This window comes from Equus quagga, chromosome 1 (genome assembly GCF_021613505.1).
Source record: "Equus quagga isolate Etosha38 chromosome 1, UCLA_HA_Equagga_1.0, whole genome shotgun sequence".
In the NCBI taxonomy this organism is placed as follows: Eukaryota; Metazoa; Chordata; class Mammalia; order Perissodactyla; family Equidae; genus Equus; species Equus quagga.
In genome coordinates, this window is record NC_060267.1 from 135,508,350 (window position 1) to 135,527,552 (window position 19,203).

General features: G+C 39.6%; 1 protein-coding gene across 1 annotated transcript in view; it reads right to left on the reverse strand.

Annotated features, from left to right (window-relative positions):
- Nucleotides 1–18,754, reverse strand: part of DOCK3 (dedicator of cytokinesis 3) — a 441,430-nt gene extending 422,676 nt beyond the window's left edge. The window contains exon 1 of the mRNA XM_046674809.1: nt 18,448–18,754. Within this exon, the coding sequence (XP_046530765.1) occupies nt 18,448–18,484 (37 nt within the window). The 5' untranslated portion in view covers nt 18,485–18,754. The remainder of the gene's footprint in view (nt 1–18,447) is intronic.
- Nucleotides 18,755–19,203: the final 449 nt, after the last annotated feature.

The following is a 19,203-nucleotide window of genomic DNA, read 5'->3' on the forward strand; positions in this document are numbered from 1 at the left end:
TCCACCAGAAAACTATAATCAACAACTACACCAAAGTTGCAGGGTACAAAATCAACATACGAAAATGAGTTGCATTTCCATACACTAATAATGAACTAAAAGAAAGAGAAGTCAAGAATACAATCCCATTTACAATTACAACAAAAAGAAGAAAATATCTAGGAATAAATTTAACCAAGGATGTAAAAGATCTGTACACTGAAAACTGTAAGACACTGAAAGACACTGAAGAAGACATAAAGAAATGGAAAGATAATCCACACTCATGGATTGGAAAAATAAACATAGCTGAGAGGAAGAGAAGAGAGTGAGCAGGAGCTGGAGTGCAGAGCGTGAGGAAGGGAGCTGAGCTGCCTGCTGAAGCCTCCCCTCCGTAACCAGAAGTCCCACCAGGGGCCGTGAGCATGCTGCCTCAGCCCCTCCATCATTGCCAGGCCACGAGGGCAGTGCGTGCATGGGAGCCAAGAGGAGAGAGAGAGAGAGAGAGAGAGCCCCAGAGTAGGCAGACAACCAAGCAAGCACCCCCTTCCCTTTCCCTTCCGCCTCCTCCCCACTCCCCACCTCACTCGACCACAGAGTAGCACCACGTCTGCACCAGTGGCCAATGTCAGTGAAAAGGAGCTCAACTCCAACTATGGTGGGGCCGACAAGACCTCAGAAAAAGAACAGCAAGAAGCAATTGAACTTATTGATGAAGTACAAAACGAAAGAGACTTAATGAACAAGCTAGCGAGGAGATTTTGAAAGGAGAACAAAAATATAACAAACTCCGCCACCATTTTTTCAGAAGAGGGCAGAATTTATCACCAAAATCCCAAATCTGGGGGTAACAACATTTGTCAACCATCCACAAGTGTCTGCATAGCTTGGAGAGGAGGATGAAGAGGGACTGCATTATTTGAAAAGAGTTGAAGTGACAGAATTTGAAGATATTAAATCAGGCTACAGAATAGATTTTTCTTTTGATGAAAACCCTTACTTTGAACATAAAGTTCTCTCCAAAGAATTTCATCTGAATGAGACTGGTGATCCATCTTCAAATTCCACTGAAATAAAATGGGAATCTGGAAAGGACTGGAGGAAACATTCAAGTCAAATGAAGAATATAGCCAGCAGGAAGAGACAGCATGAGGAACCAGAGAGCTGCTTTACCTGGTTTACCAACCATTCCAATGCAGGTGCAGATGAGTTAGGAGAGGTCACCAAAGATGCTATTTGGCCAAATCCATTACAGTACTATTTGGTTCCTGACATGGATGATGGAGAAGGAGAAGGGGAAGATGATGATGATGATGATGCTGATGATGAAGAAGTAGGATTACAAAATATTGATGAAGAAGGGGATGAGGACAAAGGTGAAGATGATGATGAGAGGAAGGAGAGGAGGACGAAGGTGAAGATGATGATGAGAGGAAGGAGAGGAGGATGAAGGAGAAGATGACTAATGGAGCACTGATGGATTCCAACCTTCCTTTTTTCATTTTCTCCAGTCCCTGGGAGCAAGCCGCAATCTTTTTTTTTTTCCCCATCTTCTGCTCAGTTGTCCTGTTTTTGAGGTTTCTTTTCTCTCCTTTATACCATGGTTCTTTTCTCTCCTTTATACCATATTTGGGGGGGAAATACCTTGAGCAGGATACAGTGGGAAAAGAATCTCTACCCCTTGCTGTTCCAAATTCATTTTTATCCCTTCCTGTCTCAACAAAAACTTTATGGAATCACACCACCATGCTCTTTGGGGAAAAAGAAAAACCTTCTGCTCCATTAGCTCTCCTGGAAGCTGGAGGTTGCTAGGCTCCTGTGTATAGTGCACAGAATTCTAGCTTTCCTCCTTCTTTCTCTGTACATTGGGCTCAGAGATTACACTGTGTCTCCATGTGAATATGTACAGTTAGCATTTACCAACATATATCTGTCTCCTTTCTCTTGTGCTAAAAAAACTTTAAAAAATAGGGTTATAGAAGGTCAGCAAAGGGTGAATTTGAGATGTTTGGGTGGGTTAAGTGGGCATTTTAACAACATGGCCTCTCCTTTGGCATGTTTAATTGTGATGTTTAACAGACATCCTTGCAGTTTAAGATGACACTTCTAAAAAAAATTGTCTCCTAATAATGACCTGAGCCCTGCCACTCGATGGGAGAATCAGAAGAACCTGTAGGATCTTATTTGGAATTGACATTCTCTACTACAATTTTGTTCCTATTTATTTTTAAATGTTCTTTTTGTTTCACTAGAAAGGAAAGATGATCAATTTTAGAAAGCTCAGTTTTAAACATTAAAAGTGTACAAGGTGAGGGCCGGCCCGATGGCTGAGTGGTTAAGTCCAGGTGCTCTGTTTCGGCAGCCTGGGGTTCATCAGTTTGGATCCTGGGCACCACTCATCAAGCCCTGCTGTGGCGGCATCCTACATAGGAGAACTAGAATGACCTAGAACTAGGATCTACAACTATGTATGGGGGCTTTGTGGAGAAAAAAGAACAAAATTAGAGGAAGATGGCAACGGATGTTAGCTCAGGGCCAATCTTCCTCACACCACCCCCCCCAAAAAAGAATACTTTTAAAAAAAGAGTGGACAAGTTGCTTTGTTATAAGAAAACTAAATGTGTATACAAAGGGGGGAAAAAAGAATAAGCATAGTTAAAATGTTCATGTTACCTAAAGCAATCTACAGATTCAACGCAATCCCAACCAGAATCCCAATGACATTCTTCATGGAAATAGAACAAAGAATCCTAAAATGTACATGGAACAACAAAAGACCCCAAACAGCCAAAGCAATCCTGAAAAAAAAAAAGAACAAGGTTGGAGGCATCACAATCCCTGACTTCAAAATATACTACAAAGCTATAGCAATCAAAACAGCATAGGACTGGCAGAAAAACAGATACACAGATCAATGGAACAGAATTGAGAGCCCAGAAATAAAACCACACATCTATGGACAGCTAATCTTCAACAAAGGAGCCAAGAAGATACAATGGAGAAAGTCAACTCTCTTCAATATATGGTGTTGGGAAAACTGGACAGCCACATGCAAAAGAATGAAAGTAGACCATTAGCTTACACCATTCACAAAAAATAACACAAAATGGACTAAAGACTTGAAACCAGAAAATTCCTAGAAGAAAATACAGGCAGGACACTCTTTGACATTGGTCTTAGCAGCACCTTTTCGAATACCATGTCTACTTGGGCAAGGGAAACAAAAGAAAAAATAAACAAATGGGAATACATCAGGGCCGGCCCCATGGCCGAGTAGTTGGGTTCACGCGCTCTGCTTCAGCAGCCTGGGTTTTTGCTGCTTTGGATCCTAGGCATGGACCTAGCACCGCTCATCAGGCCATGCTAAGGCGGTGTCCCACATAGCAGAACTAGAAGGACCTGCAATTAGAATACACAACTATATACTGGGGCACTTTGGAGAGAAGAAGAAAAAAATTGGAATACATCAAACTAAAAAGCTTCTGCAAAGCAAGGGAAACCATCAACAAAATGAAAAGACAACCCACCAACTTACCGAAAATATATGCAAATCACATACCCAACAAGGGGTTAATTTCCAAAATATATAAAGAACTCATACAACTCAACAACAAAAAAACAAACAACCCGACCAAAACTGGGCAGAGGTTATAAACAGACATTTTTCCAAAGATATACAGATAGCCAACAGGCACATGAAAAGATGTTAAATATCACTAATTATTAGGGAAATGCAAATCAAAACTACAATGAGATATCACTTCACACCCGTCAGATGGCTATAATTAAGAAGACGAGTAATAAGAAGTGTTGGAGAGGATGTGGAGAAAAGAGAACCCTCACACACTGCTGGTGGGGATGCAAACTGGTGCAGCCACTATGGAAAATAGTATGGAGATTTCTCAAAAAATTACAAATAGAAATACCATATGATCCAGCTATCTCACTACTGGGTATTTATCCAAAGAACATAAAATCAACAATTAAGAGAGATGTATGCATCCCTATGTTCACTGCAGCATTATTCACAATAGCCAAGACATGGAAGGAACCCAAGTACCCAACAATGGATAAATGGATAAAGAAGATGTGGTGTATATACACAATGGAATACTGCTCAGCCATAAAAAATGACAAGATCGTGCCATTTGTGACAACATGGATGGACCTTGAGGGTATTATATTAAGCAAAATAAGTCAGACAGAGAAAGACAAATACCATATGACTTCACTCATGTGGAAGATAAATAAACACATAGATAAGGAGAACAGATTAGTGGTTACCAAAGGAGGGAGGGGGAGGGCAAAAGGGATAAAGGGGCACACATGTATGGTGATGGATAAAAACCAGACTCTTGGTGGTGAGCAAAAATGCAGTCTATACAGAATCTGAAATATAATAATGTACACCTGAAATTTACACAATGTTATAAGCCAATGTTACCTCAATAAAAAAAGAAAGACGAGACTCCAAAGAGTTCTCTTGTCCTTTAAGTCATATGAAGACACAGAGAGAAGACAGCTGCCCATGAACCAGAAAACAAGCTCTCACCAGACACTAAATCTGCCAGTGCCTTGACCTTGGAATTCCTAGCCTTCAGAACTGTGAGAAATAAATTTCTGTGGTTTACGAGCAAAAAATAACAATAACCCACAGCCAGCATCATACTCAACAGTGAAATACTGAAAGCTTTTCCCCTAAGATCACGAACAAGACAAGGATGCTTGTTTTCACCTATTCAACATAGTGCTGGAAGTTCTAGCCAGAGCAATTAAATACGGAAAAAAAACCAAAAGGCATCCAAATTGGAAATGAAGAGGTAAAAGTATCTCTCTTCACAGATGACATGATCTTATATGTAGAAAACCTTAAAGAACCCATACTCCCTCCCAAAAAAAACTGTAAGAGCTAACAGTTGAAGGATACAGAGCAACACATCAGTTGTATTTCTATACACTAACAATGAACAACACAAAAACAAAATTAAGAAAACAATTCCATTTAAAATAGCATCATAAAAATAAAACACTTAGGTATAAATTTAACCAAAAAAGTGAAAGACTTGTACACTGAAAATTACAAGACACTGTTGAAAGAAATCAAAGACAACTTAAATAAACAAAGACATACCATGGTCATTGATTGGAAGACTTAATATTATTAAGATGACAATACTAAACAAAACAATCTATAAATTCAGTGCAATCTCTATTAAAATCCCAATGGCATTTTTTTGCAGAAATAGAAAAATTCATCCTAAAATTCATATGGAATCTCAAGGGACCCAAATAGCCAAAATAATCGTGAAAAAGAAGAACAAAGTTGGAGGACTCACAATTCCTAGTTTCAAAACATACTACAAAGCAACAGTAATCAAAACAGTGTGGTACCATCATACAGACAGACATCTACACCAACAGAACAGAGAGCCCAGAAACAAATGCTAGCATACATGGTCAAACAATCTTCGAACTAAGGGACTAGGACCATTCACTGGGGAAGGACAGTCTCTTCAACAAATGGTGCTGGGAAAACTGGATATCCACATACAAAAGAATGAAGTTGGACCCTTACCTAACACCATATACAAAAATTAACTTCAAATGGATCAAAGACCTAAACTTGTAAAAGCTAAAACCATAAAACTCTTGGAAGAAAACATAGGTGAAAAGTTTCATGATGGATTTGGCCATGATTTCTTGGATATGACACCAAAAGCACAGGCAACAAAAGAAAACATAGATAAATTAGATTTCATCAAAATTAAAAACTTTTGTATATCAAAGGACACTATAACAGAGTGAAAAGGCAAATCATAGGATGGGAAAAAACATTTGCAAATCATCTATCTGGTAAGGGATTAATATAGAGAATATATAAAGAACTACAACTTAATAAGGACAAAAAAACTATTTAAAAACAGGCAAAGTACTTGAATAGACATTTCTCCAAAGAAGACATACAAATGGACAAAAGCACATGAAAAGATACTCAACATAGCTAATTATTAGGGAAATGCAAATCAAAATCACAATGAAATACCACTTCACACCCATTTGGATAGCTATTATAAAAACATTTTTTAGAAAATAGAAAATAAGCATTGGCAAGGACATAGAGAAGTTGGAATCCCTGTGCATTGCTAGTGGGAATGTAAAATGGTGCAGATGCTATGGAAAACAATATGGCAGTTGCTCAAAAAATTAAACATAGAGTTACCATATGATAAGTAATTCTACTTCTACGTCTACACTGAAAGGATTTGAAAACGGAGTCAAACAGACACTTGTATGCAAAATGTTCATTGCAGCATTATTCACAGTCAAAAAGTAGAAACAACTCGAGTGTCCCTCAACAGAGAATGGATAAACAAAATGTGATACATATATACAAGATAGTATTTCTCCAAAGAAGATATACAGATGGCCAATAAGCACATGAAGAAATGCTCAACATCACTAATCGTTAAGGAAATGCATTTCAAAACCACAATGAGATACCACATCCATTAGAATTGCTATTATCCAAAAAAGGAAAATAGTAAATGTCGGTGAGAATGTGGAACCTTTACACATTGCTGGCGGTAATGTAAAATGATACAGCTAGTGTGGAAAACAGTTTGGCAATTTCTCAAAAAGTTAAACACGGAATTACCATTTAATCCAGCAATTCCAATCCCAGGTATATACCCAAGAGAACTGAAAATAGGAACTAAGATACTTGTAAACCAATGTTCACAGCAGCTTTATTCACAAGAGCCACAAGGTGGAAACAACGCAAATGTGCATCAACAGATGAATGGATAAACAAACGTGATATATACACATACAATGGAATATTATTTAGTCATAAAAAGGAGTGAAATTTGATACATACTACAACACAGATGAACCTTGAAGACATTATGCTAAGTAACATAAGCCAGAAACAAAAGGACAAATATTATATGATTTCATTTATTTACGGTATCTGGAATAATCAAATTCATAGAGACAGTAAGTAGAACAGAGGTTACCAGGAGCTAGAGGGAGGGGTAGAGTTTATGTTTGGGATGATAACAGAGTTCTGGAAATAAACAGTACAGATAGTTATAGTTATACATGTATAACTATAGTTTACATATAACTATTTATATAACTATGTAAACTATAGTTATACACGTAAATAGTTATACAACAATTTGAATGTACTTAATGCCACGGAATTGTACACTTAAAATGGGTAAAATATACATTTTATGTTTATTTTACCAAAATAAAAATAAATAATTTTTAAATATTGAGGTGAAAAATTAACCAATTAAAGCAGATCATTATTCTACATACCTAACACAGAAACCTGCCATAGTTTCCGAAAAAGCAAATCAATAAAAACAATGAGTGCTTCATGGGACAACTACAGTACCATTACCTACAGTCATATACCACTGGCTCAGTGCCTAAATATTTCAGTATGTTTAGATGCATCAGAAGATTTTCTTTTTTTTTTTTTTTTTTTTGAGGAAGATTATCCCTGAGTTAACATCTGTTGCCAATCCTCCTCTTTTTCCCTGAGGAAGACTGGCCCTGAACTAACATCCATACCCATCTTCCTCTACTTTATATGTGAGACGCCTGCCACAGCATGGCTTGACAAGTGGTACGTAGGTCTGCACTAGGTCCGCACCCGGGACCCGAACCAGTGAACCCCAGGCCACTGAAGCAGAAGGTTCAAATTTAACCACTGCGCCACCTGGTCAGCCCAAAATATTTTCTTTTCAAATGATTCCTTCCCTCCATCCATAGTGCTCCAGGCACCCTTAAGTGCTTCCTCCCTTTCCCATAGCAAAAAGTAAAACAAAACCCTCTCCTTCTTGGCTTTCCTCATGCAGATGTCATACCCAGAAGAGAAACTGCCCTCTGCACACACCAAATTTACATCAGGTTCTATCACTCCCAGAGAACTGCTTCTGTTCCAAAGATAGGCATTCCTACAAAGCTTAGCCTTGACCATGAGTCAGAAAGTTCTTTTAACAGGACTGAGTCCATTATAAAGGCACTGAATCTCCAAAGGAGAGGAAAGGAGCTGCTTTAGTTTTTCACACAGCTGATTACCCAGTTTTCCCATGAACAAGTTCAATTCAGGTCTAGCTTGGAAATGTATGACCGAGGAGAGAAGCAAACAGCAATGAGCAGCTGACAAACAGGAAAAGGAAAAGGATGACACTCAAAGTAGCTACAGAGAAAAGAAATATACAGAGAGAGAAAAAATACACAGAAAAAACAAAAATGTCATTTCAAGTCATATCAGTGAGTCAGAGTCCCACATATCCCCCCAAATTCCCTGAGAGCATCACAGCCAGATGAGAAAAGAATAAACAAACAATAGAACCACTAACTGGAATCAGTCATTTTTCTAGGGACTTCAGTGAGGAAACAAACAAGTACCACAGTACTAATATCATAATCACTCGTTTGTATTAACGCCCAATTATCAGAAAGTTCAGTTAAACAATTGATGCCCAAGAAGTTGAACGTAGTATGGGACATTTTGTTTTTGTAATGCTTGAGGATTTATTCCTCTCAAGCATGTATCAATTTTGAAATTTTTGAAAATACAAATCTGTAGAGGAAATAATGCCCTATGTTGACACGGATGCAGAGAAACAAGTACCCTCACTGTCCTGGCAATAGTTGATTTCAAACAACCAATTACTCAGAAGTAGGAGATTAAATTACAGTACATCCATATTATGGAACAGCAGTCATTAAAACAATGAACATTCCAGACATAAGAACATGTTTATAGTATAATATATTTAAAAGATTCTAAGACAACATATACAGGATGGTCCTAAATTTATTTTAAATGCCTACTTAAATGTATACAGAAAAAAGACTGGAAAAATATACTAATACATTGAGAGGGTTTATGTCTGGGTAACAAAAAGAAGATATCATCCTTATTCTCTTTTTTTGTGTTTTTTTCCTATATTTACTGACATTTCTATAATAAGCATGTATCTTATGTAATCAGAGGGGAAATGTTACATAGAAAAAGAAAAAACTCAAATGTATTCAGCATATTAAATTCACAATACAGGAAAGAATAGAATACGTTATACTTTAGAAAAAATTTCAAGAGAAAAAGACAAAATCTTTTCTTGATGCTTTTAAAGGTTTAACCTTGAGTTCTCTGGAAAAGTCACTCATCCAAAACACAACTTCCCCAAAAATGTCAAATGAAAGAGATACTGTTGTGGTAAGTTCAAACTGCATCCCAATTACCTGCTACAAGATTTCCAAATCCTTGTTGTAATAACTGTGAAACTCAAGGTGAGGTGAATTCATACTGGAATCCTAAAGCTACCATCCAAAATCAGTCATTTGATCTCAGCAGTAAACCTTCCTGACAGGCTCAAAAAAAGAAAGGCCAAGAAAAAAAGTGTATTCATGATGTCACAAATCTCTAACAACTAAGTATTATTAGATTTACAGCCCACCTTTTAAAATACTATAAGAATTAACAAAGCAAAATTAAACTCTTCACTAGGTTGGACTCCTAATTAAGCATTTATTGATCACACACTATCTGCTAGGTCCCAGAGTTACAAACATGAAGAGAAAGTTCCTATCCTGGAGAAGCTCAATCTCCTGAGGCAAAGAGATGCAATTAAGTATGATCTAAACGGATAAGCGCCATACTGGAGACTGGACCAACTGCTGTAGGAGCAAGAAGCAGTGCTTATTTATATTGGGCAGAGCTGGGGAAGGCATCAAAGAAGAGATGACATTTGAGCTTTTTAAGTTGGCACTCCCCAGGCAGAGAAAGGTAGTCACTGCATTCCTGTCATATTATAACAACCTGAGAAAAGCAACAAAGGTAGGAAAGTTACAGGCCTGTCTGGAAAACGGTGGAGTTGTCTAGCATATCTAAAGTGCAGGGAATGTAGAGAGGATGTCAGAAACAAAACTCAAGACAAGTTTGGTGCCACCCTTCCTCCTGTACATAAAGATGAAAATGGACTTAACATCTTTTCAATGCTAAAATTTGTCACTCCCCACACTTAAAATTAAGGCCACAGAGACCTCTTAGCAGCATCTCTCCTCCTTGGCTACAGACCATGGTCTGGTCAGGAGCCGACCCTAACCCCAAACACAGTCAGGTTCACAAAGGTGGCACAGCTGGCACTGCCATGAAACGTTCAATAAGTCAGCCAGATAATTTGTATTCAAAACACGACACAACAAAATCTAGTTTTTTATAAACTGGACACTTCCCTCTAGATAATAAAATTTTTTCTGATTCTGTCAAACATTTTCATCAGCCACTTGGAAAAAAGACAGAAGACAATTTTATCAATTGTGTAGCTAAAGGTTCAAATAAAAGATAATAATATGTGGGATAACAAACTCAAGCTTCAAAAAGACTTGACAGGATGTACTGACGAGCCAAATACATCTAGTCGCCACCTCCCCCAACTTAGACCAACAAAGGCAAGCCAAATATGCTCCCCCTCAATGAAATGTAATAGAAATGAACATAAAATCTTTAAAAAAATGAAACTTTTACATTTATGAAAAACTAAAATTTTACATTTATGTTTATTATCAATCATACAAGTTCAAGACGGAGGAGATCTAGCTTGACTTCAGTTCATATGAAATAAAACCTACAATTTAGTTGTTATAAATTCAATCTGAGTAATTAGTGTGAAATGGCAGCTCAAAAGTCTCCAAAAATCAGGTTTTATGCCACACTGACAAAAAATGTCCAATTCAATGCTACGAATATGTGTATAAGACCTTCTACATGCCTGATACTGAGTTATGTCCGTCAAGAATATACAAACATAGGGGCCAGCCCCATGGCCTAGTGGTTAAGTTCGCGCACTCCACTTCGATGGCCCAGGGTTTTGCCAGTTCAAATCCTGGGCGCAGACATGGCTCCACTCATCAAGCCATGCTGAGACGGCATCCCATATGCCACAACTAAAAAAAGGACCCACAACTAAAAAAATATACACAACTATGTACCAGGGGGCTTTGGGAGAAAAAGGAAAAAAATAAATAAAATAAAATCTTAAAAAAAATACAAAGATAAATATAGCACAATCCTTAATTTTAAGAATTTATAGCCTAAAGCAGTGTTTTTTTAACCATGGCTCACAAAATCGAGTGAGTTGCTACCAATATTTTTTAACGAAATAGAAATGAACAGAAAATATCAGAGTACACTGTACAAAATACACAGTACTATATCATGAAACTTTAACTTTTTCATATACATCCATATATGTATATTTATGTGAATATACATATGTATATACATAAGAGATCATTTTAAATGTATTTCTTATTGTAGATTATAGTCAAAAGTTAGACATTAATCTAATGGAAGAGGATAAAATAAATATACCACTGTAAGGTACAAATTATAGAATTTAAAAGAATAAAACCCATCTGGTTAGAGATAGAGAGGAGTATGGTCAAAGGCCTAGAAAAAGATATACAAAGATAGCAATATATGAAAGGAGCCTTGACAGATAGGAAAGAATTTGAGAGATGAAGACAGGGTAAAAGCCCCCTTATAGAAGGAATATACGAACAAAGACATGAAGCAGCAAATAACAAGTGTTTAATAGGTGACAAATAGTCCTGGCACATGGCAGCACTGGTATAATGAAGTCCACACAGAAGGACTTGGGGAAAGTTAAGTTTGGCTAAAGTGTAAAGTACAAATAGGTCAGCAGATGAGACAGAAAGCAAATTTGAGCCATAACATGAAAGTGCTGGACACACAGTAAATACTTAATGATTGTTAACTATTCCAACTAGTCTTACATAGTTCTGGACTCTTAAACCATATTATCGCTAAGATCCCTCACAATTCTAAAATTTTATGAATTACTGAAGGGCTATGATACAAATTATTTATATGTAGACACAGAACACGGACTAATAAGAAATTACAGGGAGTCTATTGTATTCAATAAGGAAGAACGTTCTAATCACAACTGTCTAACAATAAAATGAGCTGTCCCAAAAAGTGGTGAGTGCAGTGTCATTAGATGTATTTGAATAAAGGCCAAATGTACATCTGTTTGAGGTAAGATATTAAGTCTATAATAAATAAAGTTCAGCATTTATCATATGCTAATTCTTCCATCAATTTTGGTCCTCACTCATCAATCAGCAAGAGCTCATGAATGAGTTTTGAAGAGAGAGGGAGAAACAAACAGATGGTAGCAGGAGGTAGGAATTTTATTCCACTGTAGATAAGTAGGAAAACAGGAAGCTTCTGAATGACATTTCCCAACATAGTAATTATCTCCACTAGAGTATCCTAATGTGTGATATAGCAAATCAACTGCAAGTACCTGGGCCACAGCTAAAATAATCTGGCAATGTATTTATGAAATTTTTTTACGTTCCCAGAGCCTTTACATGAAAAAAAATCTTGCTTTTTCATACAAAATCTGTCAAGAGACGTTATGAAAGCCTTGAGAGCATAATCATAAACAGGTTTGTTCCTTAAAGCAAAAGCACAACACTGGAATTAAAACCCTAATATAGTATATCCAATAACGCTTACACATTGGGAATAATTTCTTGTCATCAAGAATAAAGACACAAGGGGGGCCGGGCCCATGGCTGAGTGGCTAAGTTCACACACTCTGCTTCAGCAGCCCAGGGTTTCGCTGGTTTGGATCCTGGGCGCGGACATGGCACCGCTCATCAGGCCATGCTGAGGCAGCATCCCACATGCCACAACTAGAAGGACCCACAACTACAATATACAACTATGTACTGGGGGGCTTCAGGGAAAAAAAATTAAAAAAAAAAAAAAGATTGGCAACAGAGGTTAGCTCAGGTACCAATCTTAAAAAAAAGAAAAAAGAGAATAAAGACACAAGAATTCAAAAAAAGATCCAACTTACAAACTATTAAAAATTAAACTTAAGTACCAACGTAAAAATGTGGTATGAATACAAAGTACTTTCAATTTCAATGATCATTCTTTTAAGACTGTCATGCCTCCAAATGTGTCTAAAAATGCTAGACAGAAAATGGTGTCATGTTTACAATTTAGCTTAATGTTTATAAAGCACAATCTTAGAACCTGTATGATAAAATGAACTGTAACATTTGAACAGTCTATCAAATACTGTTGCAAATTGACTTTTCCATTAAAAATGCTGATAATTTCCAATTGATTATTTCCTGTTTGCTTTACAGAATGACAGATCAAAACAGACCTTTTGGGTTGAGAAGGCACTCAACAAATGTTTGCTGAATTTAACTTCTTTCCTCCCTACTAACAGTATCTTAAAAAGAAAGCAATAGTACTCAACATACTCCTCAGGACTGTTTAAAAACCTGCCTTCTGACTTGTCATGCCTTGAATCTGTATTCATTACCAATGCAAATCATCACATTCAGAAGCAGAACAACAAAAACTAAGTAGTCTTATAAAAATGTTTAATATAGACATAAAATTCCTTAAATCTAACTATGCAGTTTAAATTGAAAAGTCTGTAGAGAATGTCTTATCTTTTGAACCAGAGACATACAGTACTGACAAATTCCTTTCAGAGGCAACGTGGTGTAATGAAAGAAGCTTTGCCTTAGAATCCCCAAGTCCTGAGTTCAAATCTCAATTCAGAATTTATTGGCTTAAGTACCTTAAATCAATCACAACTTCTCTCAGCTAAAGTTTTTTTTCTCATCTGCTTAAAAAAGAAGGGAGAGGTGGTATTATGGTGTAAAGCTCAAGCAGAATCATGATGTGAAAGTTTCCTGTAAACACTAAACTCCTGATCATAAAACAGAGAATACATCCTCACTTTTCAAAATAAAATGAAGTCCAGGGTGTATGACATCTTCTCTACCCCTAGTGGATATCTTTACCTCTCAGATGTATGGAGCCCTTTCAGAGGCTTCAAAGGCTCGGATTTCCTCATGGAGCACATAACTAAAGCGCCCACTGCCCTCATCCTATTTCAATCAGTTGTAGCCCATTTATCAACAAACTTAGTGAAATTTTCTGAACACTGGTTCTTTCAGATCTGGTTTCACGGATCTATTCCCTCCCCACCTTCAGATGCCTCTGCACCACAGCATCTTTATAAGTTAAATTTCTTTTAAGGACTCATGACTTTTTTTTTAAGTACTTTCTTTTTTCCTATCTGGGGAAAATCAAGCAAAATGAAATTAGGTAAAAGTAGGGCAGAAAGGATGCATTACTTTTTAAATTAGAAAAAAATATAACATTACAAAACTAAATCATAAGGTATTCTGGTTGGTAACGTGGAAAATATTTCATGGTCTACTAAGTGGGGATTAGGAACAATTAAGCAACAAATGGCCTGAATTATTAAAAAATTTACTTCATGACAGAAAAATAAACAAGATGACCTTCTTTTTTTTTAAGATTATTCTTCCTTTTTCTCCCCAAAGCCCCCGGGTACATAGTTGTGTATTTTTAGTTGTGGGTCCTCCTAGCTGTGGCATATGGGACACTGCCTCAGCATAGCTTGATGAGTGGTGCCATGACCACGCCCAGGATTCGAACTGGTGAAACCCTGGGCTGCCAAAGCAGAGTGCGCAAACTTAACCACTCGGCCACAGGGCCGGCCCCCAAGATGACCTTCTGAAGTAGCTTCCAATTCTAAGATGCCAAAAAATAGATATGCACTCAAATCTTTGATGCTATTCTATTTTATGAGTTTAATTACAAACATTCATGTTTTATTTGCTATTGGTGTTTGCTGCTGCTGCTGCTGTTAGAAGATGGGAAAAGTAGTGGCCGGCCCGGTGGGGCAGTGGTTAAGCGCGCACATTCCGCTTTGGCGGCGAGGGGTTCGCTGGTGCAGACATGGCACCGCTTGGCAAGCCATGCTGTAGCAGGCATCCCACATATAAAATAGAGGAAGATGGGCACGGATGTTAGCTCAGGGCCAGTCTTACTCAGCAAAAAGAGGAGGACTGGCAGCAGATGATAGCTCAGGGCTAATCTTCCTCAAAAAAAAAAAAAAAAGAAGATGGGAAAAGTATTTTCTTGGTCTTCGGTTTCTATATTTAGTAGTTTGGGTGCAATCAATATGGGAAAAAGATGTTTCACAAAAATGGTTGGATTTTTCTCACCAAATGCACTTCAGGACAGGAAGCTTCTTAGAAATGTAAAATAAAGAATGGAAGGATGCAGGGCTTTCCAAGCATACATGGCAACAGAAAGGAAAGCTGAGAATCTCTAAGAGGGAAAGAGACATAAGGAGTCAGAACACGGGCTAAAGGGTTGAGTAAATAACAGCTCTTTGTACTATCAGAGAAGGACAGGAAGAGAGTCAAGTATATCACAAAATACTACCCATCGCCAATAAGAAAATTAAGAGGAATATTCAATTGTTGAAGGACAAAAAGGACTAAACAACCTCTGAGATCCAGTTTCTTTATCTGTATAATGAAGATAGTATTAGGACTGCTCTGGGAATCTACATGGTATAACACGAGTGAGAATCCCCAGCACACTGACAGGGCAAACTTTGATCCTCAAAAAAGGGTAGTTGCCTCCCCTCCCTCTAAAGTCAATCACAGAATATTACAAAGGACAGCAAAGCTCAGATATCACCTAGTCCTAAGTGAATAAACCAAATAACTTGAAAATGTTATAACTTGTACAGAATTCCTATATTATAAAAAGCCTAAAAGGCAGTAACATATTACTACAGGATCTCCAAAACCTTACTAATGTCAAATAAAAATGAAGAACTTCAGTGGAAAAAACTCCTTTGCACTGTTGCAACAGGGGACTTCTTCCCTCACCAACATCCGAGCAATTTCTCCAAATTGGTGGGAAGTAGGTATAAGTTTTCCCTCCTTGCTGTAAAGGATTATGGGTTAGCAAGCAGAGAGAAATCTGTGCTCCAAGTTGGTCATAAAAATCAAAGTTGGAACTCAAAACATTTTCTCATAGGAATAACGATAATGGTTAGCTCTTCAAACTAGCAATTAAACAATGCAGCTAACATACCATTTTAATTGACTATTTTTCTCATTGTAAGTACAATATTTAAGCTACTTGATAGATGGAACTGGATTTTATGAAAAGGCCTGGGAGTGTAGGCCTAACATGCTTACAAAAAAAATGTATCCTGAGTTTTTTCTGTTTTTTTGAGGAAGAGTAGCCCTGAGCTATCATCTGCTGCCAATCCTCCTCTTTTTGCTGAGGAAGACTGGCCCTGAGCTAACATCCGTGCCCATCTTCCTCTATTTTATATGTGGGATGCCTGCCACAGCATGGCTTGACAAGTGGTGCCATGTCCGCACCCGGGATCCCAACTGGTGAATCCTGGGCCGCCGAAGCAGAAAGTGCACACTTAACCGCTGTGCCAACAGGCCGGCCCCTAGCCTGAGTTTTGAACAATTTATATAAGAACTTTCAGACCATAACTGAGGAAGGGACAGTGGAAGAAAGCTCCGAGAGAAGTAGGAAGAGTTGCCTCATTTGGCAGAAAAGGCATCTAAATTACACTAAATCACAGCTGCTGATGTCTTCAGAATAGCTCTCTCTCCCATTTAACAAGCATTTAAGTCCTGCCCTGTGCCCAACACAGTGCCCCTCCATAGGAAAGAATTTTTCTAAAGCTGAACCCACAGTCCTAGGAATGCAAGAATTTCGTTCCATCTTCCTGAATAAATCACACACCAAATCCCAGTACTCTGAGATTCACATATGCCTATCTTGATTACCTTATATTGCCTCCTCGAAACTAACAAACCTGAGGAAATATCTAGCGTTATTATTACTCCAAGTACTAAAGGGAAAAGAAAGAATTAACATGTATTAAGCACTTGGTATGCTCTCGTTTGATTTTCACAACCCTGTAGGTAAATATTATCCCTAATTTACACATTAAGAAAATGATGTTATGTAACTTGCCCACAACAGCAGCAAAGAGGAGCCAAGACTCAGAACTCTGCCAACTCCACTACTCAAGGATTCCTCCCCAGAAGGAAAGAAATTATTACTTAGGTGCCACTGGATAGGTGACCACTTTCACATCAATTATTTGTTCTTATAGCTAAGCAGTTCTGAGAGAAAGTTCTGGAGAAGACAAACCATCAACTTCTCATTTCACAAAATCTATTTAGTATTTAGGGAATGCTCTAAGAGAAAGGGTAAAATGTCCCCAGAGGTTAATCACGGCTCTTTGCATCGTTTCCCAATTCCTTCTCAACAGAAACTAGGGCTTCTATTATCACTTCCATCCTAGCATGTTATCATGCTGTTATTGCATAGCTAATTAAAAACTTCAGAAAAGTATCTTTCAAAACAACATTTTCTACCAGCATAGAAGCTCTCTCTGCAGGTCCCTAAATTTAAATAAATTCAATTTCACATAACTTGCCTGACAGTATCCATAAACATTTGTTACTACTGCCAGTTTAAAAAGTTATTTTGTAGTGAACTGTGAATTAAATCTTGATTGAACCGCAGTAAAAAATGGGGAACAAAAACCTATGTTTAGACAGATTCCCTATCTACAGTTTTTCATCACAAGCTTAGGGGGAAAAAACCCTATACACTCAATATCTTAAATCTGTTTCTAACTGAACATGATGACAGGTGACTTACAATAATGCAATGTGGGTGAACTCTTCTACCATGTAATTGCCACAAAACACCAACATTATAAAAGCAAAACTAACATTCAATCCCTCAAATTATCGAATATTCTTATTAAGAAGTTGAATGTTATGAGAATTATTTAGCTTCTAGAGTTTTACACTTGTAACAGACAAAAAGAACATTCTAAGAGGAATAATGGTTTCATCTGAAAACGGGATTTTTTTCTAAATTGTGACTATAATACACACTAAACATTGAGACATGGCCAATAACACTTCCCACTGTAAGGTAATTAGTTTTAATACTGAAGACAAATCAGTACTGACTGCAAATCAAAATGGATTAAACATTTGTAGTCAAATGTCTGCAAAATTTTGAACAGGGAAAAATGATGTCAATGTTTTTTATCCTTTTATTTGTAAGGTTCCAGCCCAAAAATAAACAGTCATCCGGCTCACCAACTCAGGTGCGGAAACATTAAAACTGAGGTTTGGGAGTGGAGGAAACAGACTCCCAGGATTTGGCTTCTTGGGTAAAACTGCCCTGCGCCCCACACTAGAAACCTCAGGCAGCCGCTGGGGCCTCGCCGGCCCCTCCCGCCGGCCGCACCTGCCGAGGCCGCGCCGCCAGCGCCCCCTGCCGCCCTCCCGGCGCCCAGAGAGCCGCTCCCTCCCCCGCGCCGCGCCCCCGCCGCCCCCGCCCCGCGCTTGCCCCGCGCCCGCTCCACGCCGAGGCCGCGCAGCCTGCGGGCAGGGGCGGGGGCGCGCGGGCGCGAGGTGAGGCGGGGCCGATACGGGGCCGAGAGCACGGGCGCGTCCCCGGAACCCCCGCCGCGGCCAGGCCCAAGCCTCACCTACCTACGCCGTATTTCTCTTCCTCCGTGGGGGTCCACATGGCCGGACGCGGCCCCGCGGGCGCGGCGGCCAGGCGACAGCGCGGCGGGGACGACCGCGGGCCCGGCTGTGGCGCACCGCGAGCCGAGGCGGCGGCGGTCAGGCGGCGCGGGGCAGTGGGCGGCGCATCCCTCACAGGCCGTCCGGGATGCAGCTGCCACGTCCGGACCGCGAGGCTCCGCAGGCGACCCAGCAGTCCCGGGCGGTGCGGGTGCGGGCTCGCCACCTGTCCGGCGCCGCCGCTCAGTTCCTCACAGCTCCGCGGCTCAGCTCCCAGCGCCGCCGCGGCTCGGCTCTCCTCAGCGGGCTCGCAGGACGCCCGCGCATGCGCCGCTGCCCGGGCTCGCGCCGCCCGAGCCCGCGCGCGAGCCCACGCGCCACCGCCGCGCGCCAACCGAGGGAAATCCGCGAGAGGAGATTGGACTGCCCCGCGGGGGTCAGGACTAGTTCCTCGGCGCAGCGCGGGCCCTTGGTGACAGCAAGCTCTGGAGGAGGCAGGGCTGGACAAGTGGGAGGCTCTCGCCTCCCCTCCACGGGCTTCAGCGTCCAGTGCCTTCTGCCAGACACGCCGAGTTCGTCGCGGGCCCCCAATCTGAGAGGGGAGAGCTGGGAAGGGAGGGAACGATGCCCTTTTCAGACCCATCCTAGTGTCACCCACAGCGCTGTCACAGCCTCATGCCCGGAAAGGTCCCGCGAGCCACCCTGAGCATCTCCTCGGCC